The 25,655-nt window shown below is 38.9% G+C and overlaps 4 protein-coding genes and 1 pseudogene across 5 annotated transcripts; all 5 read left to right on the top strand.

Annotated features, from left to right (window-relative positions):
* Nucleotides 1-2: 2 nt before the first annotated feature.
* On the top strand, nt 3-3,166 carry LOC110748686 (protein NUCLEAR FUSION DEFECTIVE 4-like). The gene is made up of 3 exons (XM_021948638.2): nt 3-833; nt 1,458-2,615; nt 2,881-3,166. The coding sequence occupies exons 1-3, from the start codon at nt 360-362 to the stop codon at nt 2,905-2,907; spliced, it is 1,659 nt and encodes a 552-aa protein (XP_021804330.2). The 5' UTR covers nt 3-359; the 3' UTR covers nt 2,908-3,166.
* A 1,781-nt stretch (nt 3,167-4,947) lies between these two features.
* ELF5 (proline-rich family protein) lies at nt 4,948-9,251 on the top strand. Its single transcript, XM_021952681.2, has 9 exons — nt 4,948-5,246; nt 6,060-6,153; nt 6,524-6,609; nt 6,808-6,857; nt 6,962-7,028; nt 7,121-7,202; nt 7,292-7,686; nt 7,888-8,421; nt 8,736-9,251. The coding sequence occupies exons 1-9, from the start codon at nt 5,166-5,168 to the stop codon at nt 8,949-8,951; spliced, it is 1,605 nt and encodes a 534-aa protein (XP_021808373.1). The 5' UTR covers nt 4,948-5,165; the 3' UTR covers nt 8,952-9,251.
* Nucleotides 9,252-9,845: 594 nt separating this feature from the next.
* Nucleotides 9,846-12,604, top strand: LOC110752076 (HIPL1 protein-like; annotated as a pseudogene).
* A 1,618-nt stretch (nt 12,605-14,222) lies between these two features.
* On the top strand, nt 14,223-18,013 carry LOC110752118 (HIPL1 protein-like). The gene is made up of 7 exons (XM_021952720.2): nt 14,223-15,021; nt 15,130-15,287; nt 15,520-16,317; nt 16,398-16,614; nt 16,707-16,885; nt 17,101-17,342; nt 17,479-18,013. Exons 1-7 carry the CDS (start codon nt 14,931-14,933, stop codon nt 17,882-17,884), a joined length of 2,091 nt encoding a protein of 696 aa, XP_021808412.2. The 5' UTR covers nt 14,223-14,930; the 3' UTR covers nt 17,885-18,013.
* A 683-nt stretch (nt 18,014-18,696) lies between these two features.
* On the top strand, nt 18,697-25,255 carry LOC110752091 (DDT domain superfamily). 2 transcript variants are annotated; one of them, XM_021952686.2, is made up of 12 exons: nt 18,697-19,275; nt 19,392-19,502; nt 20,516-20,602; nt 20,710-20,747; nt 20,830-20,911; nt 21,612-21,718; nt 21,926-22,082; nt 22,505-22,597; nt 22,772-22,895; nt 23,599-23,641; nt 23,729-23,917; nt 24,020-25,255. In XM_021952686.2, the coding sequence occupies exons 1-12, from the start codon at nt 18,883-18,885 to the stop codon at nt 24,762-24,764; spliced, it is 2,169 nt and encodes a 722-aa protein (XP_021808378.2). In that variant the 5' UTR covers nt 18,697-18,882; the 3' UTR covers nt 24,765-25,255. The 2 variants fall into 2 exon arrangements, with proteins under 2 accessions (XP_021808378.2, XP_021808377.2); XM_021952685.2 differs by having other exon boundaries at nt 23,726-23,917.
* Nucleotides 25,256-25,655: the final 400 nt, after the last annotated feature.

Genomic DNA, 25,655 nt, shown 5'->3' with positions numbered 1-25,655 from the left:
CTGGGCTAGATCGTGGGTGTCATATTGTTCATTTATATGTGGAAGTTTTGATCAAAACTTTAGTTGAAATGTAATTTGCTAAAGATGGTTGTTATCAGTTCTTATTTATTTGATCAAAACTCACTTTTTCATATAAATTTTACTCTTTTTTAAAATAAAAAATAAGTGCATTTTTGGTTCATAAAAGTGCCACCTTTCATATCATTGAAAGTTAAGACAACACGTGGGCACAAGAGCAAACTAAAAACCCACACATCACAGAAAGCAACAAACGACCATGTTGTAATCGAAGATGCAGACTTTGCCACCAAAATTAAAGATGCAGACTTTACCGGGGTTTTTCCCAAAAGAAAAAGAAAATGGAGGGCAGTCAACAGAGAAAGAGACTGAGACTGAGGCTCTTCGACAGCAAATGGGTATCTACGGTGGCGAGCATATGGATACAGTGCAGCAGCGGCTCCCTCTACACCTTCTCCATCTACTCTCAGACCCTGAAGACCACACAGGGCTATGATCAGTCGACCCTCGACACCGTTTCAGTGTTCAAGGACTTTGGAGCCAACTGTGGGGTCCTCTCTGGCCTCCTCTACTCATGCTCCGCCACGTGGCGTGTGGTTTGGTTGGTCCTCTTGGGCAGGGCGGCCCAGTGCTTCTTGGGTTACTTCCTCATGTGGGCCGCCGTCTCCGGCATTATTCCCCTGCCGCCGGTGCCGGTGATATGCCTTTTCATGTTCGTGGCGGCTCATGCTATGTCTTTCTTTAACACTTCCAATGCGGTCACTGGTGTCAGGAACTTCCCATATTATAAAGGGACCATTGTTGGCATCATGAAGGTACTTGCAATTTCATGTTTTTTTTTTGGGCAACTCTGTTTGTTTCCTTGGAAAATATCTGCTTTTCTCAGTGAAGGTTTATTCTGTTAATGAAGTGAATTGGTTCGATTTAACCCATTTGTTGTTTTGGCCAATTATGTTACTTTACTGAGAAAATTAGATTATGGAGGTATTTGGGTAATTGGGTTGATGTTCTAGAAGAAACTTTTGGCTTGTAGGATGGGATTATTGGTTGTGCTCAAATCTGGGAGAGCTGCCTTTAGTTTTTTTTGTTTGTTAGAAAATAATCTTACTTTATATTGTTTTTCTTCTATGAATATATATATAATCTTACTTTATGTTGTTTTTCTTGTACTAACAAGCAACATAAGTTAGCAGGGCCTTGTTTTTGTTTTTTTTTTTCCATCCCCTCTTTCTTTTATGACATGGTAAGCAGTAATTTTCACCTGACCTTCCGGACAATTCTTATATCCATTGAAACTGGTTACTATGCTAGAAGGATGCTCAATGAAGTGGTTGTCAGTGCCATGGCTCATGTGTAATGGCTAATGTCCGAGCTTGAGTTCTTTCTGATCTAAATACTTGGATTTGATGTGGATGAGAAGTTTATCTTTTCCGTGTTAGGGATTTCTTGGTCTGAGTGGAGCAATATTAATTCAAATATATTGGACATTTTTATACAAGAAACCTGCTTCATTTCTCCTGATGCTGGCACTGCTACCTACCATAAATACTTTGTTGCTTATGTGGTTTGTGAGGATCCACAAGAAGTACGAAGGAAACGAGAAGAAGCACCTAAATAGTATGTCGTTGATTGCTCTCATTGTTGCTGCTTACCTTATGGGATTTATAATATTAGAGAACCTCCTTACGTTGTGCTTAGCCATACGTGTCGTTGCTTTTGTTGCGCTTATACTGCTGCTTGCCTCACCTCTTTGCATTGCAATTAGAGCACATAAAAGGGAGTCTAATAGGTTTTCACAGACGTTATTAGCTGAGGGTGACCAGTTAATAGATGGTGAGTCCAACTGGCGAGATACTGAAAAGAGCCATATACAAGATCCTTCTGGGTATCGCCATTTGCCTAGCAATAATACTGATCAAGAGCTGGATAGTAATGATAGGACTTTGCAATCCAGAGAAAATTTTAATCTAGTCCAAGCCATGTGCACTTTGGACTTCTGGATTTTGTTTATTGCCATGGTATGTGGAATGGGCTCAGGACTTGCCACCATCAATAACCTCAACCAGATAGGAGGATCACTGGGCTACAGAACCTTTGAGAAAAGTACTTTGATTTCTTTGTGGAGTATCTGGAATTTCCTTGGTCGTTTTGGAGCCGGGTATGTATCAGATCATTTCCTGCATTTGAGAGGATGGGCAAGGCCATTATTCATGGTAATCACTCTAGCAGGCATGAGCATCGGTCATGTGGTGATTGCTTCTGGTATGCCTTGTGCTCTTTATACTGGATCCCTACTGGTGGGTGTTTTTTATGGTTCTCAGTGGTCGCTAATGCCCACAATCACTTCTGAGATATTTGGTGTGCTACATATGGGAACCATATTCATTGCCATTACCATAGCCGCTCCTGTGGGATCTTATATCTTTTCCGTGAGAGTGATCGGGCATATTTATGACAAAGAAGCGTCGACGGCATGGAATACATGCACCGGAACTCACTGCTTTAGGTTATCATTCCTTATCATGGCATGTGCTACCCTTTTGGGGTCTCTCACTGCCTTGGCTTTGTTCTTCCGGACAAGAAGTTTCTACAGTCAGGTAATCCTCACGAGACTGCTGTATTCTTTGAGAGTTTAAGCTGTTTTGTTGGGTTTTTCATTTGATACAAAGGGGAAAAAAAAGTTTAAAAAGGATTTGACACTGCATAGAAGCAAGCTTTGTCCTTGTGGAGGAGTGATGAGAGTCTCAGTTTTATCATCTGGAATTTTTCCCTTAATTTCAGTCACATTTGCTCCTATTGAAGTAATATCAGATTGCTATGGTAATTCAATTATGATAATTTAAGTGCTTTCTGTCTTTGCAGGATATTGATGGAACCAGCAACACCTAGCTCCTCTGTCCTGCTACATCTCAACCTGCACTTGTAAATTGTGATTAAGGTGACCATAAAGTCCAATTGTCAAAAGAAATTATCAAGTTGCAGATACTTTTAGTGTCTCAAGCTGCTTCGACCTCGCCGAGATTTGCATCTTTTTCTCTGTTGTCATGTATACATTGGTTGTACTTTTGGAAGTCTGTCATTTGTAAGCAGAGTTTCCTTCTAGGAATGCCATTCAAACGCTGAAACAGTACAGTATTTTTCTCTAGAAGACTAGTTCTCCTCCAAATTCCCAAAGGTTGTGAATAAAACTCAGACGCTTGATATACAGATCAAACGTGTCTTGATCTTGAACATTAGATCACAAGAATATTTCAAGAACAGAGACTTACCCTCAGGCCCTAGACACCGAGCCCCAGCCCACCAATTTGGGCCAAGCAGGGCCTTATTTTCCCAAATATTACCCATTTAGTTTATTTATTTCCATTTTTTTTTTATAGGCTTTTTATCACAAATGGTCCTTCACGTTTACAAAATTATCACGAATAGTCCTTGAGGTTTTTTTGTGACACTAATAGTCCTTAACGTTTGAGCTTTTTATCACAAATAGTCCCCGCCGTTATAAATTCTGTTAAGTGTGATGTGAAAAATAATTGGAGCCCACATGTCCAATCACATTGTGACATGTGGATAAAAAAATAATTTTTTAATTTTTTAATGAAAATTCCTTTTTTTTTTTCTGCAACTTTTCATCCCCTTCCTTACTCCATCTCTCTCCCACCTCTGCCCTCGCTCTCCACCCTTTGCTATGATGAAACAACAAGAGGGTCACAAACCAAAAACAGTAGGGTTCTATAATTGGATGAGAAATGCATTATTGTTGTGCTTTTTGCATCAATTGGTCTGAAATTGGATGAGAAATGCATTAAGAGTGGCCCTTCAAATTCATAAACCCTAACTCTAATGCTATGATGTGGGCCATCTGTACCGCCATGGAAACCATGCCAAAAAAAAAAGAACACAATAAACAGAGATGCAGAGTATATTAATGTGTATGAATCATAGTCCAACCTCTAAACATAAAGCCACATATTCTGCCAAAATACCAAATCCTCACTACTAAAATCTTAAAAAAAAGAAAGAAAAAAAATTACTACATCAAAAGCCATCAATTCATGTTTCCATGGAATGAAAGAACCAGATGACCCACAAAACCGACAATCCTCATACTGAAAATGAGTCAACATTTCATAGAAAAAAATCCCGACTTAATTAAATGAAAGAACCCAGAAACAGCAGCGGCATAGACACTAAGGGTCAAATGACAGATCTAAGACCTATTAGGGTGGAGAGCGAGGGCAGAGGGGGAGAGAGACGGAGGAAGGGGGATGAAAAGTAGCAGAAAAAAAAAAAGGAATTTTCATTAAAAAATTATTTAATTATTTTTTATCCACATATTACAATGTGATTGGACATGTGGGCTCCATTTATCTTCCACGTCACACTTAACAGAATTTATAACGGCGGGGACCATTTGTGATAAAAAGCCCAAATGTTAAGGACTATTAGTGTCACAAAAAAACTTCAAAGACCATTCGTGATAATTTCGTAAACGTGAAGGACTATTTGTGATAAAAAGCCTTTTTTTTATAAGGGATACTTTCAAATTATTTTATTTAAGGATGTATTTAATAAAACTATTATTGGGGTATAAGATAAGACTAGAGATGCACTTGGGCAAAGTTTTTAAATTTTATCTTGTATTGCTCATCTAGAGACTAGAATGAAAGTTAGTATAGCAGCGCGGCTAACTATGGGATTTTTTTAATTAAAAAATAGTATAGCTATGGGCTTTTTTATATTAAAAATAGTATGGCCGTCCGGCTATACTACGGACTTTTTATTTTTTATATAAAAAATAGTATAGCCCCGCGGCTATACTATTTTTACATGCTGGTCCTTTTATTTATTTATTATTATTATTTATAAAGAACAAAAAAAAAAAAAATTTTGATTTGATTTTATCTTTTATAAGTTTCCTATCACACTTAAGGAAAAACAGAAGAAGCTGGCTAAACAAAAAGCTAGGTGAGGTTTTTGGGTCCTCGGGGTTTCGTTCAACACTTTAGAGCAAGAGAGGAAAATATTTTCTGCATCATCCACGTTTCGCTCTGCAACTTTTGTTTTGAATTTACCCGATATTCCTTGAAATCGAATTAAAACCAACAAAAAGAGAACAACTTTGAAGAGAGCCAGAGAGAGAGATCACAATGAAGACGACGAAGGGAGGCAAGGTGATGAACCCTACGGACGCTTACCGGAAGGAGCTCCGAAAGAAGGAGTTGAAAAGGGTAATTACTTCTCAAAACTACGCCGTTTTTGCTCTTTTCTTCTTTCAATTCCTTGATTCCATGCTTAATTCGAAGTTGGGTTGTTCGTTTTTGCCCATATTCAATCGATTTTCTCAATTTGGTACTCCATTGCTCTAATTTCATGTTTCCCCTCGTTTCTTTGCCAGAAAGCACAGGAAAATAGAAAAAGATAAACTTATATCGAATTTGAAATTTAACTACAGTATCCAAATATCTAAATTTGTCTACAAAGTTTAGTCACCATTTAAACTAATCTGAAATAAATTTAAATGGGGTACCTTCTTTTGTGCATAAATTTAATCAATATTGTAGTTTGGCATCTGCAATCCCAATTTATTTTTGAAAGGAAGATGTAAGCATAGCAGGCTTTGGGTTGTTGTAATGGAATTAATAGCATCAAGTTTGTGAAAGGTCAATGCTGTCATTTGATATTACCCTCTAAGTTATCAGGCTTAGCCAAAGGTCGAGAAAGGTATATATGTGTACACACACAGTTGTATTTGGAAAGCAGATGTATGACCATGCTGTTACCTTTATGTTTCTGAGTTTGTTTTGATAAATGTTTTTTTTATAGCATATGTTTGAGGTCCTCATCTTAAAATTGAGATGTATAGAAAAACGTATTTGACCTGTGTTTAGGTACTTGCACATATCCATTGACTGTATGATTATGTGCAGTTCCAAGAAATTACCCCCATTTATATTGTTACCTTTGGTGTTCTTGATAAGCTTATTGCATAGATTAAATCTTTATTCATACACTTCTGACTTTATGTTGTCTATGACGAACAGAATAAGAAAGAAAGAAAGAAGGTGAGGGAGGTGGGGATCTTGAAGAAGGATCCCGAGACACTGAAGGAGCAGATTGATAAGCTGAAAACGATGAGTAAGTCACAATTGACTTCTGGACTTTTGTTTAAAGATTCTAGAAGTTCATTTTCATCTGCTGTCTCAAACCTAGAGGTTCTTTAACATAATGAATTTTTTATTTAATTTTTTTAAACATACTCATTGTAGTGTAAGTTTTTTTTTTGAATAATGAAATTAATATTGATATAGATAACAATGAATTTTTTTCTTAAAGGAAAATTTCAGTTTGTGCTTATTGTTTTTGGTTTTGTTACTGCTTTACTATATCTTGCTTTTTGCTGCTCTTTGTCTAGATTTTTTGTTTTTACTATTTTAATTTGATATGCAGCCATGCCATGCTGCTTTTCCTGTTCATACCCACTGATGTATTTTACTGATTGGCACAGAGGCTGATGGTGCTCTGGACAAAGCAAGAAAACACAAGAAGAGGCAACTAGAGGATACACTTAACCTTGTTATAAAGAAGAGGAAGGTAATTTTCACATATAACATTGTTTTTATACCATTCTTTCAGAAATTCAACTAGCCACATTGTTATATGCTGTTGTACTGTGATCTTTCATTGGTGACTTAGTGGTTCAGGGTCTTCTAACTTCATGTTCAATCCATGTGCCTTGTTGTAATAATTTTCTTGCTTGCAATGATCAGTCTTATGTACTCTTTTGTACAGGAATATGCAGAGAAATTGAAGGAGAAGGGTGAGGCCCCAGTTATGTTCAGGTGAAAAATCTGTTTTCCGAATCTGTTTCTGTGCCAGTGGTCAAATACTTGAATTCATTTTCTGTTTGTTTTGATATATGAACTATAGTTTGTTTTCTGGTCAGTCATTTGGGGCCGCCTAAAAGACGAACTGCAGAAGAAGAGGAGAGAGCGAAGCATCCGATGCCTGAGGTACAATATGCCTGGTTTGTAAATGTTTTTTAAATTCTTTCTTCTTCTTTTTTCCAATATATTAAACCAAAATTTCTTATGTTTTCCTGCAGGACTCCGTTTACTACCACCCAACCCTGAATCCTACTGGGGCCCCACCGCCTGGAAAGCCTCCAATGTTTAAATCATCGATAGGTCTGGTTTCCCTCCCCACCCCAATTTTGTGTCATAATGTGACCACTTTACTTTCTCTCTCTTATTCTCTTTTGGAATTTGAATTGCAGGGCCCAGAATTCCATTATCTGCTGCTTCTTCAAGTGGTGCTGCATCGTCATCCTCAACAATGGAGTCAGAGGATGCTGCTTTAGCTGTACCTCTGCACGATTCTGGTAACAATGGGCCTGGTGATAGCTCCATCATCCCTGAGTCTTTACCTCTACCTCCTCCACCTCCGTTACCGCCTACCCCTGCGGCTGTAAACCCAGGTATCTCTTTGCCACCACCTCCACCTCCACCTCCAGGACCCCTGCCTAAAGAGATTGCTAATCGCCCTTTACTTCCCCCTCCTCCACCTCTGCAAAAGTCCGCACAGCCACCTCCTCCTGGTATCAGCAGAAATGAGATGGAAACCAGTGAATCTACATTGTCTGATCAATCAACCTCTAAGGACTCGACGCAGGTAAGCTGCCCCTTATTGTCCATTGAAATGATATCTTCTATTAAGAGGAACAAGAATTTTCAGAGTTGTAAAAGTTAGCAAAATATTCGAAAGTAGTAGTATATGCTTGACTGGTAAGCCCAAAGAAAGGTTGTATGGGTGGCCAAGCCTATCTTTTAAGTTTTTCAATTTGTGAAAATAATGCCTCTTCCTCTCTTGTAGGTGCACACCATACTTCCTCCTCCTCCTCCGCCTCCTGGTTTACCTCCTAAGTCAACAAATAATCAGTCTGACGGTGTAACGTCTGATACTGAAACCAATAATACTCTAGTGACCAAGGATCTTACTAACATGCTTCCACCACCTCCTCCTCCAAGACAACAGCCTCCAATGCCTGGACCCACCCTGATTCCAAATTTACAGCCTGATGTATTACCCCCAGGTATCTCTCGTTTCCCTCCACCCCCACCTCCACCAGATATGCGGCCACCATTGTCCACTCCTGGACTTCCCAGTCGACCAGGTCCCCCAGGAATGATGGCCCCAATGATCCCCAGGCCACCATATGGTCCTCCTCCTGGACCACCCCCAATGATGAGACCGCCACTTCCACCTGGCCCCCCTCCTACTTATCAAGATGATGATCATGCTGCAAACCGAGTGGCTGCTCATCAGAAACCTTCATATGTTAAATCTGCAGCATCTACTGTTGTTAAGAGGCCTCTGGCGCAGCACACTCCAGAACTTACAGCCATGGTGAGTTGATTCACTTTCGCTATCTGTAGGATTTATCACGTCCTTATGCTATGCATGTGGCATTGTTGCTTGTTACTATAAGTAACACCTAACTCAATAAGCATTCTGGTTTGTAATTTCTCCATCAGTTTTTTAATTTTGTTTAAAGGAAGATGCAGGTAGTAGAGGTTTATTGTTACAATTCAAGGTGGTTAGGGTAGACCTTTATGAGACTTTTATCATACTGCAAGATGTCAATATGTACTCTTTACATTTTGTCTGTTTGGATCAATAAACTTTTATGACCTAAGCCTGTTTTCTGGTTCTGGGTTTAGGTTCCTGCGTCTGTTCGGGTAAGGAGAGAGATGGCTGCCCCCAAAGCAAAAGCAAAACCATCACTCCCAACCACAGCAGCACCTACCCAGTCAGCAACTCCTTTTGTTAGACAAGAGTCTGTGAACTCATCGTCAGTACCGAAGCCACAGAGCATTGACGACTCTTACATGGCCTTCCTGGAGGACATGAAGGCGCTTGGTGCACTTGAAAGTTGATATCTACCTGGTTATTGGGCACAAAGATAGAAAGGGGGAAAGAGGAGAGAACCGTGAAAACAAAAAGGTGGCATGCCTGTAGCCAAAGGAAACATAAATGCACAGCCTATTGAAGTGGAGCTGAGGACTGATGGATATTCTTTTCGTTGCTGTTAACTTGGTTTCCTAATGCATCATTTTCATGGTGCAATTTAAAACTAAATCAGATGTTGAGATGGGTAGACTAAAGATGTGCTAGAAATTCATAATGTACTATATTTGAAATTATTTTTAATTGAAATAATTTCCTACTTTTCTTTCTTTGGTGTTTCTTACTAGTCTTCTTATGCCTTCGCTTCGCAAGCCGCCATGCTATATTGTTTTTCTCCTCTTTAATCAACTCAGCTCCTAGTTGAAATGGTGGCTTTAAGAACAGAGAACCGAAAATGAAAGCGTAGGCATTGCTTCGTCTTCTTCACAAATGCGATGACGAAAATCTGTAAAAGGGTTAAAAGCACATTCTGACTATCAAAGGAAAATCCGAAAATGTCTCCCTCTGCCCTCTCTTCAATTTCACACAGGCATTTACAAGCACCACAAATAACCAAAGGACCTCTTGTCGTGGCAAAGCAGACACAACCTCATTTTCTCAAGCCATCTTGTACTGGGTTTGTCTGCTTGAGATCCGGGACACTTCTGCATAAACTATGATTTTCCTTAAGCAAAACGGTAAAACCCAAGTAAACTTGACTTTCATATGGCTGCTTATGCAATGTAAAAATCGAGACTTGTTTTTCTAATGCTTTCTTCAATATTCAATATGATGTTTGTGGAATCCCATAAACTAAATAAACCCAACAATAACTGAAACTCGCAAAACACATTAACCAAGCAATCACAGAGTAATTTAAGGGAATGGACAGGAAACTTGGCCGTTTATCTTCTGCTCTCAATCGTTTGCAGTACAAAGTAGAAACTGTAGCTTTTGGTTTTGGTTTTTTGTGACAGTTTCCGAGTAAAAGTGATTGCACTCTATCAGCTTTTGTTTCTTTTGAATCCAAGATGAATAGTTGTGTCTGTTTTTTGTTCCTCTTCTCCCTATCATTGTTTCTCGATTGTTTGTCCTCATTTCCACTGTGCACTGTTTCAAGTTGGTTCTCTCTGTCTCTGCATCTGTTTTTGTTCTTCATTTCGTATTTTACCCTTTAACGAATATGTTTTGTATTTATTTCCATCAGTTAACGAGTTATTTTCTATCAATGCAAACAGGGCAACCTATAAAGTAAGACACTCCTCTGAAGTTCTGTTCTTACAACGGAACCGTCTGCTGCAACTCCACTCAAGATTTGGTGTTGCAGAAACAATTTGAAGCACTAAACGTCTTTGATCCTGCATGTGCTGCTCTCCTGAAATTGACCATGTGTGCAGTAAGCCTCTTTGTCCAGCCACATAAGTTAGTTTTACTAGAGAAAGTACTTTGCTTTTGCTAACTTTTGGTGTTCCATAATCTGCAGATATGTTATCAATTTTCTGCTCAGCTATTTGAAATTGATTCTGGGCCTAGAAAAGTTCCTGCTTTGTGCAACACCACTGATTTGGTGAAACCCCATCAGTCCAAAGTTGGAGATTCAATTGACTTCTGCACAAAATTGTGGGATACATGTGGACATATATCCATCTTGAGTTCTCCATTTGCTCCACCAATGCCAGGCAGAGTTGGGATGCAATATAGTTCGTTGCCTTCCAAACTGACTGATCAGTGGCGCTCAAGGAAGGACTTCTGTGAAGCATTTGGTGGGTCAGAAGATGATGTGTGTTTTAAAGGTGAACCAGTTTCATTTAGTCAAGAAAAAGCTTCACCTCCAGCTGGTCTTTGCCTTGAGAAAATTGCAAATGGAGCTTATATCAATCTAGTTCCACATCCTGATGGTTCCAACAGCGCTTTCGTATCTAACCAGCAAGGTAAGATATGGTTGGCAACTATACCTGATGAGGGATCAAATGGGATTTTGGGGATCAATGAATCTGAACCCTTTCTGGACGTTACTGATGCAGCCATGCCAATATCATAGTGTTGTTGCAGAATTTACTGCCAATGGTACAGCGTCAGAGCCTTCCTTGGTATAAATGCACACCTCTCCATTTTATGTTTCAGAAAACTATCATCCGAACTATTGCAATGAAACTCATCCATGAGCTTCTTATTGTCTGTTTTTCTTGTTAGGCAACAAGTGCAAATCCTTCAGAAGTGAGAAGGATATTCACAATGGGGCTTCCATACAGGGGAGGTCACGCCAGTCAGATTCTTTTCGGACCTGCAGATGGCTTTTTATACCTCATGATGGGAGACGGTTCAAATCGAGATGACCCTTACAATTTTGCACAGAACAAGAAATCCTTGCTTGGAAAAATTCTGAGGCTTGACATAGATACCATACCAAGTAAGTCCTGGGAATTACAAGTATAAATGTTTGATCTTTGTTTATATTTTAACTGCGCAGTTTGAAACAATGTTGTTATGTTGGCATATAAACAAGCATAAATGGTTAAAATATCATTATCTGTGTTGAAATAATTGTCCTGTTTTGCCACAATTACTAGGTGCAATGGAAATAAGCGGAAAAGGGCTATGGGGACATTATTCTATACCAAGTGATAATCCATTTGTTGATCTCAAGGATGTGAAGCCTGAGATTTGGGCCTTGGGATTCAGAAATCCTTGGCGCTGTAGTTTTGATTCAGAAAGGCCCTCCTACTTTCTCTGTGGAGACTCTGGACAGGTTTGAATATCATGTTTTTGCTAAACCTTTATGAAGCTGTTGTTTTCTCCAAAAGGGTTTTGGCATTCATAGTTTTCATTGCATTTTGCAGGATCAATATGAAGAGGTTGATATATTGATAAAGGGTGGAAACTATGGGTGGCGAGTTTATGAGGGCTCCATTCCTTTTCAGCCAACAAAGTCTCCAGGAGGAACAACATCTGCTACTTCCATAAACCCCATATTCCCTGTAATGGGATATAGCCACTCTGACATAGACAAGAATAATGTAGGATCAGCTGCATCAACCTCCATCACAGGCGGCTACTTCTATCGATCGATGACCGATCCATGCATGCACAAAAGGTCAGTTTGCTCCGTGCACTAAATAGTAAATACACGTGTACATGCGTCATACTGTGATTTGCTAGTAAGGAAGAATAAATATAACCACGCTTTGTGAACAACATTGCAGGTATCTGTACATGGATTTGTATGCTGATGCTGTGTGGGCACTGGGCAGGCACTGAAAGCACTGAAAGCCCTGAAAACAGTGGGAATTTTTCAACTGCAAAAATGTCTTTCAAATGTGCTCGTGATTCTGCAATTCAATGTAACATTGTGCCAGCTGAAATTTCTAATGCCACCCCTGCTCTTGGGTACGTGTACTCATTTGCAGAAGATAGCAAGAAGGATGTTTATATATTAACAAGAAGTGGTGTTTATAGAGCTGCAAGACCAAGCCGCTGCAATTTCTTATGTGCCAAGGAACATGCAGTCAACTCTGTGACTCACGGTCAACGTTCTTGCTCCCCTATGTCTACAAAACTGTTCAAGGGACACAAAGATGTCCCTTTTTTTCTTCTTTCATATCTTGTTTTGTACACTGGATTATATCTTGTGAACTATCACTGATACTAACAATATCAATTCCATTATGAGTAAATTCACGAATTATTCCCGTATGGTTTTAAAATTATATCAAACAAATATCTCTATGTACTTTATACACATTTTTCCCGTCTCGTATTTTACTAACTACGTTGCCATGAACGTGCTGTATGTATTAATTTGCAGTTCCAATAATCCCAATCTTCAAAACCACCATGGCCCACCTAACAAAGCCCAATAGATTCACTTTCTCTAAGATTGTTTCTTTTGAAATATATAGTCCATACATTCACTGTAGAATTTCGCTAACTAGGTCGCTAAGCTTTATTTGGAGGACCAGCGTGAATACAACAGAAAAGCGAGCCGAGTTGTGGAACAGAGTTGGTGGACATCTTGTGGAGCAAGTCTGTATATTAATAACATTCCAACCAAGAAGCAAAAACTTACTAACAATTAAGGATTGTTTTTGTCGTTTAAGTATGCATAAATTCTATGTACATATCGAGATGTTATTGATAATATATTGACAGTTCAATATACAAAGACGAAATATTAAGTATATGCTAGTTAATTAGAATTACAACGAATTGTATGCAATCGATTACACTTAAAATACTTTTTCTGCAGTTGATCCCTTAAAAAGTTACGAATTTATATGCAAATACTTTTTCTGTCAGTTGATCCCTTAAAAAGTTACGAATTTATATGCAAGCGGTTACACTTGAAAAGACTTTCTTTGTAGTTGAGCCCTTAGAAAACTTACGTGTTGCAGGTCATCGCTTGGCCTTTCCCATATCCCGCCACCCCTGTGTCACAAGATGCAAAGCATGGCCAAGCCCAATACCACTTTTTTAGTACTAACCTTAACCTTTTAACATTTCTAAGTTTCAGTATTGTCTTATTTACTTTAACTAGGGTACATAAGTACGTTACAACTTACGTGAAAAACTCAAAATGGAGATCAAAGAGTGCGAATGAGAAAGATGTACATGGATGCTGCTGTTGCCGGCATCAATCAAATCCAAAAGAAAAGCTCTTCATATCTGAGTTATAGCTGAAACAGGACAAAAAGTAAACACGAAGGCAGCGGAAACACTGTTCTGCTTTTTGCTAAACTTCAGGTATACTATTGATCATTTTCAAAAAAAGAAAAGAAAAGAAAAGAAAAGAAAAATATTTGTTTATCAGAAAACAGTGCTCAGGAAGCATATCTAATAAGCTCTTGTATCCACTTTCTGCTATCCACGTTCAACAATTACAGCTGCTTTTTTTCTCTTATTTAATGTGAACAGGTCCTTGTCTTTGAGCCATTTTTTTAAAATTAATTATTTTTTAATCCCAGAAAAACCTGCCAAACAAACATTGATGTCGAACCTGTGATGATGCATGTGATGACCCTTATTTTGTTTCTAGAAGAGCTCCACATATATTATGCAGATACAACTCTATCAACCCACATCATACTTTGGTTTCTTTCTTCAACTGTTGATGTCATCATCATCACCGTTGAATCCCAAGATTAAAACCTTTTTTTTTTATATTGGAATTCTAAGTAGGTTCTCAATCATATTGAATATGATGATGCTTTTCCAGCATGTCTTTTGGTGTTGGGTTTCAACTTTGAACACACACTATAGCCATAAGGGCATTTGGGTAATCAGTGTTGATGGCACAGGAAACACTGAAGCCAACCAAGATCTATCCAGGTTTGTCTTCTATGTAAACAAACAAGTGGGTGCCTTCCTTCCCAACAACCCCATCAATTTGGATAAAGTATTCAGGAAAAGTCAAACCATATGTAAATTGTCAAGTTGATCATGGTGGTGCCTCAGTCTTTAATTCGCTTTAAGTTATGGTGCCTCTGTCTTAAATCAATGAGTTGAAAACAAGGAGTCAAAAAAGCCTTAGAGGGAGAGAGAAAGCAAATTGAAAACATATTCATTTCTGGAGCAGAGCTGAAGAGAGTTGAAGTGGAGAGAGAGATAGAGAGAGTTGAGTTTAAAAAAGGAGGGAGAGAGATTTGAAAATGATCTCCCTTCTGGAAGCGGAATATAAAAATTTTGGTCTATAGAGAGAGAGAGAGAGAGAGAGAGAGAGAGAGAACATATAGATGGGCAAATAATGGAGATACATAACAGATAGAAGCTAGAGTGGTTGGATTGGCAGAATGCTGATATTCCAGTGAACTTTTAGTTTGTAAACAATCCTTCAGCATTTCTCAAGTCAATGCAACACTGTTGCTAATTGGACCCTGTTGAAGTAGATTAAAGGGAGAGATGTTATAAAGAGAGATACCTGCTTTCCTCTCACTCACTCTCTCTCTCTCTCTCCTTTCTCTCTTGGTGTAGTGATGGGTGGTGTTCTTGCCATTGGGTTTCTGCTTTGCAACTTGCTGCTGCTTTTTGATACTTCCTTTTCACATCCTTTATGCATTGATTCAAGTGGGTTTTTCTCTCTTCTTCTTTTTTGTTGTAAAGTTTGCTGCTTTATGTTTGATTATCTTCTGCAGTTCCTAATGAAGTTGAGTTGGAATGGATTAATTGGTGCAGGGGCACCTTCTACCCTGAGTAGCCCACTCAAATTTTGTCCTTACAATGAAACCGCTTGCTGCAACTCCACTGAAGATTTACAAATACAGAAACAATTCCAAACCATGAACATCTCCAATTCTGGCTGTGCTTCTCTCTTAAAATCAGTACTTTGTGCGGTAAGGCTTTTGTCTTTCCCTTATTATATATACCCTCCCAATTCAGTGTTTCCAATTTTAAAATTTCCACAAATACAGTGTGCTCTGTTGATAGAAATGCTAGCATGGTTTTGTGTTTGTCTTTCCCTTCATTATATAGCTCACAGTTTATGATTTATTCTGATAATGTTATAATCATAGTCACCATACATAAAACTTCAATTCCTTATTTATTTTCTGTCATGGTTTTTAGAGGTGCGATCCATTTTCGGGTGAGCTTTTTACAGTTGATTCTGTGCCCCGGCCAGTTCCTCTACTTTGCAACTCCACTGTTTCAGCAAATTCATCTCAGTCTATCCAAGAAGTGAATGATTTTTGCTCTAACATATGGGACACATGCCAAAATGTGTCCATATTGAACTCTCCCTTTGCCCCTTCATTACAAGGCCAAGCTGGAGTGCCTGTCAAGTCCAATGTTAGTGAGCTGACCAAACTCTGGCAATCGAAAGCCGATTTCTGCAATGCATTTGGTGGAGCCTCTGGTGATGGATCAGTATGTTTTGGTGGTGAGCCTGTCACTCTAAATGACTCTGGAACTCCAAACCCCCCACATGGTTTGTGCCTTGAGAAAATTGGAAATGGATCTTACCTCAATATGGTTGCTCATCCTGATGGCTCCAACCGCGCATTTTTCTCCAGTCAACAAGGCAAGATTTGGTTGGCAACTATTCCTGAAGAGGGATCAGGGGCTGCAATGGAGCTTGATGAATCCAGTCCCTTTGTGGATCTAACTGATGAAGTTCATTTTGATACTGCATTTGGAATGATGGGTATTGCATTTCATCCCAACTTCGCGCAAAATGGCCGGTTCTTTGCTTCATTCAACTGTGATAAGGTGACGTGGCCAGGATGCACAGGAAGATGTTCATGTAATTCAGATGTCAATTGTGATCCTTCAAAAATAGGTTCTGATAATGGTGCTCAACCATGCCAATACCAAACTGTTATAGCAGAGTATTCTGCTAATGGTACAGCATCCCAGCCTTCCTTGGTACACCTCTATACATTATAAATTTTTGTTACTTTAACTCAATTTTTCCTACTGAATTCTGATCCTTTTTTTTTTTCCAGGCAACAAGTGCCAAACCATCAGAAGTAAGAAGGATATTTACTATGGGCCTCCCCTTCACAGCTCATCATGGAGGACAGATACTCTTTGGACCAGAAGATGGGTACTTATACCTCATGATGGGAGACGGTGGGGGTACAGGTGATCCATACAACTTCTCTCAAAACAAGAAATCCTTGCTTGGGAAGGTTATGAGGCTTGACGTCAATAACGTACTAAGTGAGTATCAGAATTAAGTAATTCTAGTTTCTGTTACCAAAGCCATCTGCTTCCTATTGCATTCTTTCCTTACCCTTGTAATGTACTTCCAGGCGAGGCAGAAATTGATAAACTTGCTTTATGGGGAAACTACTCCATCCCCAAAGACAATCCATTCTCAGAAGATCCAGAATTGAGGCCAGAAATTTGGGCTTTAGGACTAAGAAATCCTTGGCGCTGCAGTTTCGATTCTGCTAGGCCTTCCTACTTTATATGCGCAGACGTTGGGCAGGTATGATATATATCTTTCATTTGTACAAGCAATTCTTGATTTTCATATTCAACAAAACACAATCCTGTCTGCTAGATGATCCCAAGTGCTCAAAATTTTCTGTTTTCAATATCAACTTCCTCGTTGGCGAAGTCCTTAAAAACAAAGACAAACAGAAAGACATCTCTTCTTCTCCATTGCATACATCCTCTGATCCTAATCTGTTTATCTAACAGGATCTATATGAAGAGGTGGATGTTATCACCAAGGGTGGAAACTATGGCTGGAGTTTTTACGAGGGCCCATATGTTTTCACTCCTCCAAAGTCACTTGGTGGAAATACATCCAGAAAACCTACAGACCCCATTTTCCCCATAATGGGATACAACCATTCTGAAGTAAACAAGAAAGAAGGATCAGCATCTATAACCGGAGGCTATATCTACCGGTCTGAGACTGATCCATGCATGTTTGGAAGGTAACTGACAACCGTTCTTTTCTTTCAGCTCAAGTATGGAAGTAAAATATCACACTCCTTTGAAAAATAACATAAACTTTTTGCTGACCAAGCTAGACAATTGAAGCATTAATCTTGATTGGATTTTTATTTTTAGGTACTTGTTTGGAGACTTGTATGCTGGTGCCATATGGGCAGGCTCTGAGGACCCAGAAAACAGTGGCAACTTCAGCTCAAGCAAGATTCCTTTCAGCTGTGGACGCGACTCTCCAATAGCTTGCAGCTCTGTCCCGGACAGCAGCCTTCCAGCTCTAGGCTACATCTTCTCATTCGGCGAAGACAACCGAAAAGACATCTTCATTCTAGCCAGCAGTGGTGTTTACAGAGTTGTTCGTCCTAGCCGTTGCAACTACACTTGCTCCAAGGAAAATGTCACTGCTGTTGCAACCCCAGGACCTAACGGTTCACCTAGTTCCCATGCTACATGGTTATCAAGCAACCCATCCAAGAATGTAGTGCTCCTATTTTCTTCTCTAGTGTTGCTTCTCCTCAGTTTTGTCTAAGTATTACTAACTGCAGCATCTGATGCTGGTGTTTTGTACCACGAAGACTTCTCTTTGTAATTATATGTTCTCAACGAAAATAAAGATTTTAATTTAAAGAGAAGGGTTCTGTTGACTTGTAATCAAATTATTTAAGTAAAACTTAATTATGATTGGGAGTGAAGTTTAAGAAACAAGTGCGCACATAAAGGAGAGAGAAAGAAGCAGACCATGAAAATGTAACCATCTTTAGAGTTCATATGTTTTTCCCTTATTCCTTACCCTTAAACATAGGGTTGCATAATTTAAACCAAAAGGCCCAAGAATTAGACAATGTAAATGTAATTTCCTAAAAAGAGATCTCTTATTTTGTTAATAGCAAAATATTAAACCCTGTTTAACTATTTAATTTATAGAAATAATCATGCACTTAATTGAGAATTTATAGAACACTAAATATAATGATCACACACATCCACCTGACAGCCTTCTAGTCTTTATTTCTTTTACCTGGAAATATAAGGGGGGGTCCAAATATTTTATTTATTTATTTATATATAGGAAATAAAAAGGGTTAGTTTGTAAAAAAAACAGAAAATAGATAAAAATAGATAAATATTATAAATTTAATTTAATGCCAATTACAGAGATTGAATTGAAATCAACTTTATTTACCCGTCTTCCCCTTCTCTCTTTCTTTCTTTCTCGGTTTCCTACATATATCTGCAGTCCCATAAACACAAATATTAATATTAATAATTAATTTTTATAAAAAATCAATAATTAATTCAAATTATTAAAATCTAATATTAATATTAAGGAAAATTAATAAACCCTGTGTGATATGTGAATGGTGGTTTGGAGCTTTTGGTCCTCCATGCCCCTTCTCTTTTTCTCTCTGTGTTTCTCACTCTGAAAACAAAATCAACCCAACCAAACCCTCAATGCGAGAAACGTCGCTGATCCTCCACATGTAATCTCATTCTAAACCCTCCCTCCCTCTCGATCTCCCCAAAACCATGTCTCTAGAATCTTCCCTTCCTCCGATCCCGGCCGCCCGATCCTCGCCGGAGCCCCAACAACAGCAGCCCCCTCAAAACGACAACGCAACATCAACCGCAAACCCTACCCCGCCCTTGTCCAGGAGCAACCGTCCCTCCCGCGCCTGCACCTTACGCGCCGCCGCTCGGCTCCAACAGTACCAGCAGCAGCAGAACCAGCCCGCCGAGAAACGACGAGCCGTTGCCAAAAAGGAACAGCAGCAGCAGGGAGACGACGAGTCGTCGTCGCCGCAGCAATGCAGCGCCAGCAAGATTATCACGCCGCTGGTGGGCCCTCCCCCGCCCTCGCAATTGCCACGCTGGACCCTCCGCTCTATGTGGGAATTGGCTTCCGTACTCAATTTCTTGCACGTGAGCCCCCAAAGCTTCGATTTTTAGCTCTTGAAGCTTCGACCTTTTAGGGTTTTGGGACTGTTTCCTGGTGTTTTAGGGCTTATGCGTTTTTCATTTTGTTATGTGCTTGCCAGGTTTTTCGGCCGCTTCTAAATATCTCGCCTGAGTTCTCGGCAGAGGAGTTGGAGACGGCTTTGATTACACCCAATGACACTTTGAGTGACATTCACATTCCATTGTTGAAGGTTGGTAGAACACTCGTAACTTTGTGCATTGTTAGGTTCGTTAGTTAATTTTTGTTATAAAGCTTCAATTTTTAAAATTTCAGAAGCATTTCTCCAAGAACTTAAACTTGCTAAGTAGTCCATTAGAGTTGTTATAGCCTACTTCTTTGTGGAAAACCTCATCCATGCTAAGCTTTAGGTTCCCTTCAAAATGTAGATAGAAATGAAAACAACTGCCTTCATGGGGGTGATTATTTCTGCTATTAAAATTGCTTTGTGGATATTTCAGCTGTTAACAACGACCATAACCCGTGGTTTTAAGAATCCTGGCCTAAAGTAGCCTTAAAACTTGAGTCCTTGTCCTTGTGAACACCTTTTAAAGTTCAGAGAAATAGATGTAAAAGAAAAGTCTGGAGCTTTCTTTCAGGCACTTGCAACACATATATGGTGTGACTGGCAGTGGTTTGTATCAGAATCTGTATATATTAATGCAAGAGTCTTAATCATAATATGGAATGATTAAATGTCTTAATTTTTTGGTGTCTGCTGAGGCATGATTTTGGATGGAATCTTGACTAATTTTCTGCAGAAGACATGTCCTATGGAGAAGATTAATGTTGTACCCAATCCTATGGAAAAGACTAATGTGGTTAGACAAGTCAACCGAATGTGGTTGATTATGTGAATCCTTCTTCTTTATTCACCCTTATGCAAGACCATCTTTGCTTTTAATTCTTTGGTAATCATGCCTTCCTCGCTACTCTTATGTTATCTTTATTCACCCTTAGCCAATCCTTTCTTTTGTCCTTTCAGATTTCAAAATCCAAATAAATCTGAAACCTTTTTAGGTTTTCCTTGAATGTGGATTTTTGTGGTCATCGTCTTGCTTATTAGGTTGAAAATGTCTCCATAAAATTTTAATCTTATTTGACCTCACGAAAGCCCATGCTGCTGGAAAGCTAATGTTTTGTTGATAGTTTGTCAATGAAATTGCTACTAGCTTGCCCATAACTTTTAATTGATTTCTTTTATAGGCAATTCCTCCTATTACGCGAATGGCACTTACACGTGATACTTGGGTCACTGTTTTATGCAGAAAGTTGAGAGACTGGTGGCATTGGGTAACTTTACTCATATAACTATTTTTGGCAAGATTTTAGCCAGAGCCAATTTGTTTTGTAGTTCTACAGAATCAGTAAACCTAATTCAGATTTCTCTCCAATTGCAGGTTGCAGATGGAGATCTACCCATTGTTGCTTCACATGGGTGAGCAATCATGTGTATTTGTCTACTCTAACATATGAATCTTTTTCTGTTTATAACATGTCACATAATGTTAATTTGATAGGGCGGAGGTCGAGGTGTATAAAACACTTGATCCTGGGGTTCGTGTGGTCATCTTGAAAGCACTTTGTGATATTCGTGTTGAGGTATAGTGTTAATTAAAAAGATTTAATGCCTTCCAGCTGCTGGTTACAGATGTCACGCTTAGTATCAAATTTCTGTAAAAGTTAATGTAAAATCCACTCATCAATATTATTAGTAACCTTTTGGTCAATTGCCTAAGCAAGATGATAGTTGTTATGGCCAAACTTTGAATACAAAACTGTTCCCTTAAAAATAACATTAAAATCTATTGGAGATCCAGTACATGTTACAGAGTGGGATTTCATTATGTGCCCCCTCCCCCCCTCCCCCTCCCCCTCCCTCTTCCTAGTTGAAAACAGGACTCAGTATCAAGTCGTTGGACAATGTGAAATACTTTATATGAGCTTACTGGCACCCTCAAAACCAATGTGGTTAACTATATTGCTATAGTTCTTGTAATATTCTGGAGAAGTTTGTTTTCTTTTATCTGAAGGAGAGAGAAATGGGAAGTGAACGACCTCCCTCCTTGACTAGATGATGCATACAATACTTAGTTTTCCTCTTTTTTTCTCACTCTGCATGACCAAGTACCTCTCGCGCTCTCTCTCTCTCCCTCTTTTCAAAATTGGTTTTTAGGATTTATCACATGCAAATCATGATTTTAGAACTAGAAAATTGATTTTGTATTACCTACTTCTCAAATGATTTTTCTATGCTTATGTTACTTTACCAGAAGGAATAAATCTGAGTGATGTTTTGCAGCAAGAGGATATTCGGAACTATATTGACAACTCACTGAAGCATGGAGTTCAACTTTCAACATTTCGTAAAGAACGTGTTGGAGGTGATTCACAAGGAATCTCTTACTGGTAAATATAATGAAGTTTCTTAACAAAACTGTTTTAGTTAATAAATTACCTTTTTGGTTCCAATTATTTTCCAATATTGTGTGAAATGTCTGTCAAGTATCTTTTTCACCGATTGCTAGAGATATTGCACAACTTCTTTTTTTTTTTTGGGTACATTGAATAATTGTATTCAAGTGTTTATCCACTGGATGTTTGTGGTTGCTGCAGGTATGAAGATGATCCAATAATTGGTTATAGGTTATACCGGGAGATACGGAAGGTTGAGGTGAAGAAGGCAAAAGCGAAAGGTTCCCAGGTCCTTCCTAGTGCGACATATGAGTGGGAAACAGTCGCAACCAATTTTGATGAATTTCAAGATGTTTCTGTAAGATACTAAAATTGTATTCCCATCTGTATGTGCTGTTGTGCCCTGTATTCTTATTTCCTTGCAAAACTTTTAGGATTGAATGTTTAAGTCAGTCTTCATTTTCAAGTATTTCTGGAATACGGATAACCTCTGAAACTGGTAACCATTGATAATACATTTGTTTTCCTTCAAGTAGGAGATGCAAATGCATATGCACAGAATTTGAGACAAATATTGTTAAGGGAAGCAGCATTGTTCTTTATCAGATCCTATCTCGTATATATGGAAAAACTACTAATAGAAACTGCACATAAGATTTGGATTAGTAGAATGTGATAAAATCAAGTGTTCATACGAAACCTTTTTTGCGAAAGTGTATTGTTAAGTGTTTTAATGAATCTGTGGCTGGTCCAAATTTTAAAAGCATCTTCTTATCACAGGAGAAACTTTTCTCAAGTAAAAATAGGACAGAGGCTTCTCTAGGAAAAAAGTTGAAAGGAGACATGCTTGCAGAGATTGAGAAGGTTCACAAGGTATGTAATACTATTGCTGACCAACCTTTTAACCTCCTTGGGTTTATATATCTTGTATGTGGTTGGAGTATATTTTCTCAACAAATCTGCTGAGAGAATTGCCATTTCATCTTTTTCCTGTTTCTAGTAAAAATTTCATCTCATAAACTTCCTTTACAATTGCTGCTTGCACAGAGGAAAGAGAGGTTGCTGAAGAAGCAACACAGACAAGCTCTCCTCCTTGATAATTTTTTGACTGTGGATGGCCTTGGTCCAGGGCGCTCTCTCCGTGACAGAAAGCCAGTTACCTACACTTTTGGTAAGGGAAACAAACTTCTACCTTTTGTCCTTGTTTTCCCGTGACAATTGCACTGCTTAAAAAACCTAGTGACTCTTTTAGCCAAAATAGACGAACCATTGAGAACTTGTGGGCATGTTGCTGAATCAGAGTAAAACCAAATTAAAAGGTTACCTTGGATGTATTTTGCTTGTTAGAAACCTGCGGTTCCACTCTTAAGAGTGGTGGTTTTCAATTTTTTTTCTTCCCAACATTCTCTCTACATTTTGTATAATTAGATGCAGGTTCTTATTAAAAGCAAAAAAGAATAACTAGATTCAGGCAGGGTATGTGGCTGTTGGTGAGGCTTCTTCTTATGGTGGTTGTGTTTCTGGGTTACTGGTGACGGATTAAGATGAACTGATCAGATTAATGTATACTATTGACTGTCGTCTATTGATATGAAATCCTAATTGATTTTTTGAGCAATATTCTTTGGTAGTAGTTGGTTACCTAAGAGGTTGGTGCCTATCATAGATGGAAAGGTTGTTATAGAAGTGTACTTGTGTTGGGATTTTTGGGGAATGGGGGGGCGCTGTCCCATGAATTTTTAATCTGAGTTTTACCTGAATGTGTAGATTTTAATTTTGGGAAGTAGCTGATGACCAATCTTTATAGTTACTGTTATTTTTCCTATGTGACAATGGCTATATGGATTCCGATGATTGTGTTAATAATTTTGCAGATGATTATGACCGGTCCATCAATGAGGCAATCAAGATAACCAAGTATGGGTTTCATACTCTCTCTCTCTCTCTCTGTCTGTGAGAATAAAGTACTTTTGACTTATTTTTATTCTTCTCCTGTTTTAGAAGGAAGCAGCCATCCCCGGAACCTTTACAGAAACGAGAGGGAGTTGTGAAACCTGAAGCTTCTAGTAATGGTAAATGGAATGCTACTCCAAATTCCTATGAGCATGTAGGATTTAGTGCTCCATCTCCTAAATCACCTGATTATGATTATGATGTCGAAGAAGATAACAAATCTGAACAATTGGATCGAGGGTGAGCAAATTTCTTCTTTTTCTTCTTTTTAAGATGTTCAGCTCCAGTATATTTTAAATCATTGGACTTTTTCATATACTGATTTTTATGTATTGAATGTAGCAATCGACGAAGACAGAGGCCTCAACGTTATTCTGCGAAAGAATTTGTTGAAGCAGTTTCAGATAATGAGGCAGACTTTGACAGTGATGATGATATAGTTGGTGAAGCTATATATGATGAGGAATACTTAAAGAAACGTAAAGAGAGAAGAAAGTTTTCCAGTAGCTCTGAAGGAGATGAGGAGTATCATTTTGAGGAAGAAAATGCTGAAGAGGAGGAAGAAGAGGAGGAAGAAGATTCCGTAAGTGCAAGCGAGGATAGTGATGAACCCCGAAAAGTTAAGAAATTGCCAGGCCGCACTAGGAGGGAAACTAAATTGAGGTCAGTTGATGAGCTCCAGTCAGGTCTAAGACGCAGTAAGAGGGCCACCAGAAATCGTATTGATTATCGACAATATGAATTCTCAGAGTCAGAACCAGAGCAGTCTATGAAACCTGAGAAATCAAATGCATCGGATGGACACTATGATGCAGGTGAGAATGGGGATTATTCAATGGAAAGTCAAGATTCAGATGGTAATGATGAGGACCAGGAAATGAAAGTTGATCAGGCTGTTGAAAATTACCCTGAGACGAAAGTTGAGAAAGAGCAAATCCAGCCACCTGGAAAATCAAATAGTCCAGGGGAAGATGAAGTCGAAGGTGTACAGAAAAGACGTTTCCTCGACCTAAATGAGCTTGCCCCTGGTTCAGGTTTTGATGATGGTCCAAACACAATGATGAAAGATGATACGGATGATTTATGATGCGACAGTTCCCCCCCTGCGAGACAGCAAAGATTGTGTATTGCAAGGAAGCCGAACTCTGTACGATTGTAAAATTTAGAAATTTTGTGCCAGTGCCCATGGAGAAAGTTGTGGCCAGAGTTCTCCTAGGCATAATTTAAGCAACAACCTTGGTGCATGATTTGCAACAGGGTCGCAACATGATGCGGCGAGTTATGTAGATTAGGTAGTCATTTTTTAGTATGTCGACATCCGAAGGAACCTACGAGCTCAGCTAGGACAGATGAATGGAAGTTGTTGGGATTTGCTTAGTTCATCCGATCAATGTACAATAACCCTCAGCTAATATTGTAACTGAAAGATTTGGCCTTAGATGTTAAAAGCCAAAGCCTTTGTAGTATTATCTCTCATGTTCATGAATCCCTGATAATGATCTGCCTTTGAGTCTGAGCTTATTTGGGTTGGTTGTGTTATAATAGAACCATCCTCCCTTAGAAGGTAAGGTAATTGTACTTTCTCTTGTATTCAGATTGGCTTTCTTATTTGTCATTTCATTTACCAGCCATCTTAGATTTATTACCTTTTGCTCGGCACAAATGAAAGTCAGTGTAAGCATGACGGAGTGGTATTATGGGAAAGAGGGAGTCTGGGAGCGTCATTTTGCATGCCCGCCTGCCCCCGTGCACGTGAGTTTTTGGTTCTTTGCTGATTTCATTCTGAAATACCAGCATTACCTGTGCCATGTTGAACATTATTTTTAGCGTTATCTTAACTTTGACAATCAAATTGGGACAAAGATTTTGTTCTCTGGTGGGGTTTAGGGAATTATTTATTGAACAATAACCTAACCTGCAGCCTGCAATTGAATAGATCTGTTCAGTGGAGAAGGTTACTGGACCATACAGCAACATG

The sequence above is a fragment of the Prunus avium genome, chromosome 5 (genome assembly GCF_965620075.1).
Source record: "Prunus avium chromosome 5, drPruAviu1.hap1.1, whole genome shotgun sequence".
NCBI classification, from domain to species: Eukaryota; Viridiplantae; Streptophyta; class Magnoliopsida; order Rosales; family Rosaceae; genus Prunus; species Prunus avium.
The sequence above is the reverse complement of the archived record's forward strand: the minus strand, read 5'-3'. Positions and strand labels throughout refer to the sequence as shown.

What these genes read in the sequence shown, in the direction of transcription:
- ELF5 (XM_021952681.2), top strand. Translation starts at nt 5,166, where the DNA reads ATGAAGACGACGAAGGGAGGCAAGGTGATGAACCCTACGGACGCTTAC. An exon ending in GAGGCCCCAGTTATGTTCAG is followed by an intron (nt 6,858 to 6,961) that starts GTGAAAAATCTG and finishes TTTTCTGGTCAG; the next exon opens with TCATTTGGGGCCGCCTAAAA. An exon ending in AATGTTTAAATCATCGATAG is followed by an intron (nt 7,203 to 7,291) that starts GTCTGGTTTCCC and finishes TTTGAATTGCAG; the next exon opens with GGCCCAGAATTCCATTATCT.
- LOC110748686 (XM_021948638.2), top strand. Translation starts at nt 360, where the DNA reads ATGGAGGGCAGTCAACAGAGAAAGAGACTGAGACTGAGGCTCTTCGAC. An exon ending in CCATTGTTGGCATCATGAAG is followed by an intron (nt 834 to 1,457) that starts GTACTTGCAATT and finishes TTTCCGTGTTAG; the next exon opens with GGATTTCTTGGTCTGAGTGG. An exon ending in CAAGAAGTTTCTACAGTCAG is followed by an intron (nt 2,616 to 2,880) that starts GTAATCCTCACG and finishes CTGTCTTTGCAG; the next exon opens with GATATTGATGGAACCAGCAA.
- LOC110752091 (XM_021952685.2), top strand. Translation starts at nt 18,883, where the DNA reads ATGTCTCTAGAATCTTCCCTTCCTCCGATCCCGGCCGCCCGATCCTCG. An exon ending in TTCACATTCCATTGTTGAAG is followed by an intron (nt 19,503 to 20,515) that starts GTTGGTAGAACA and finishes TTTCTTTTATAG; the next exon opens with GCAATTCCTCCTATTACGCG. An exon ending in TCACAAGGAATCTCTTACTG is followed by an intron (nt 21,719 to 21,925) that starts GTAAATATAATG and finishes TGGTTGCTGCAG; the next exon opens with GTATGAAGATGATCCAATAA.
- LOC110752118 (XM_021952720.2), top strand. Translation starts at nt 14,931, where the DNA reads ATGGGTGGTGTTCTTGCCATTGGGTTTCTGCTTTGCAACTTGCTGCTG. An exon ending in TAAAATCAGTACTTTGTGCG is followed by an intron (nt 15,288 to 15,519) that starts GTAAGGCTTTTG and finishes CATGGTTTTTAG; the next exon opens with AGGTGCGATCCATTTTCGGG. An exon ending in TGACGTCAATAACGTACTAA is followed by an intron (nt 16,615 to 16,706) that starts GTGAGTATCAGA and finishes ATGTACTTCCAG; the next exon opens with GCGAGGCAGAAATTGATAAA.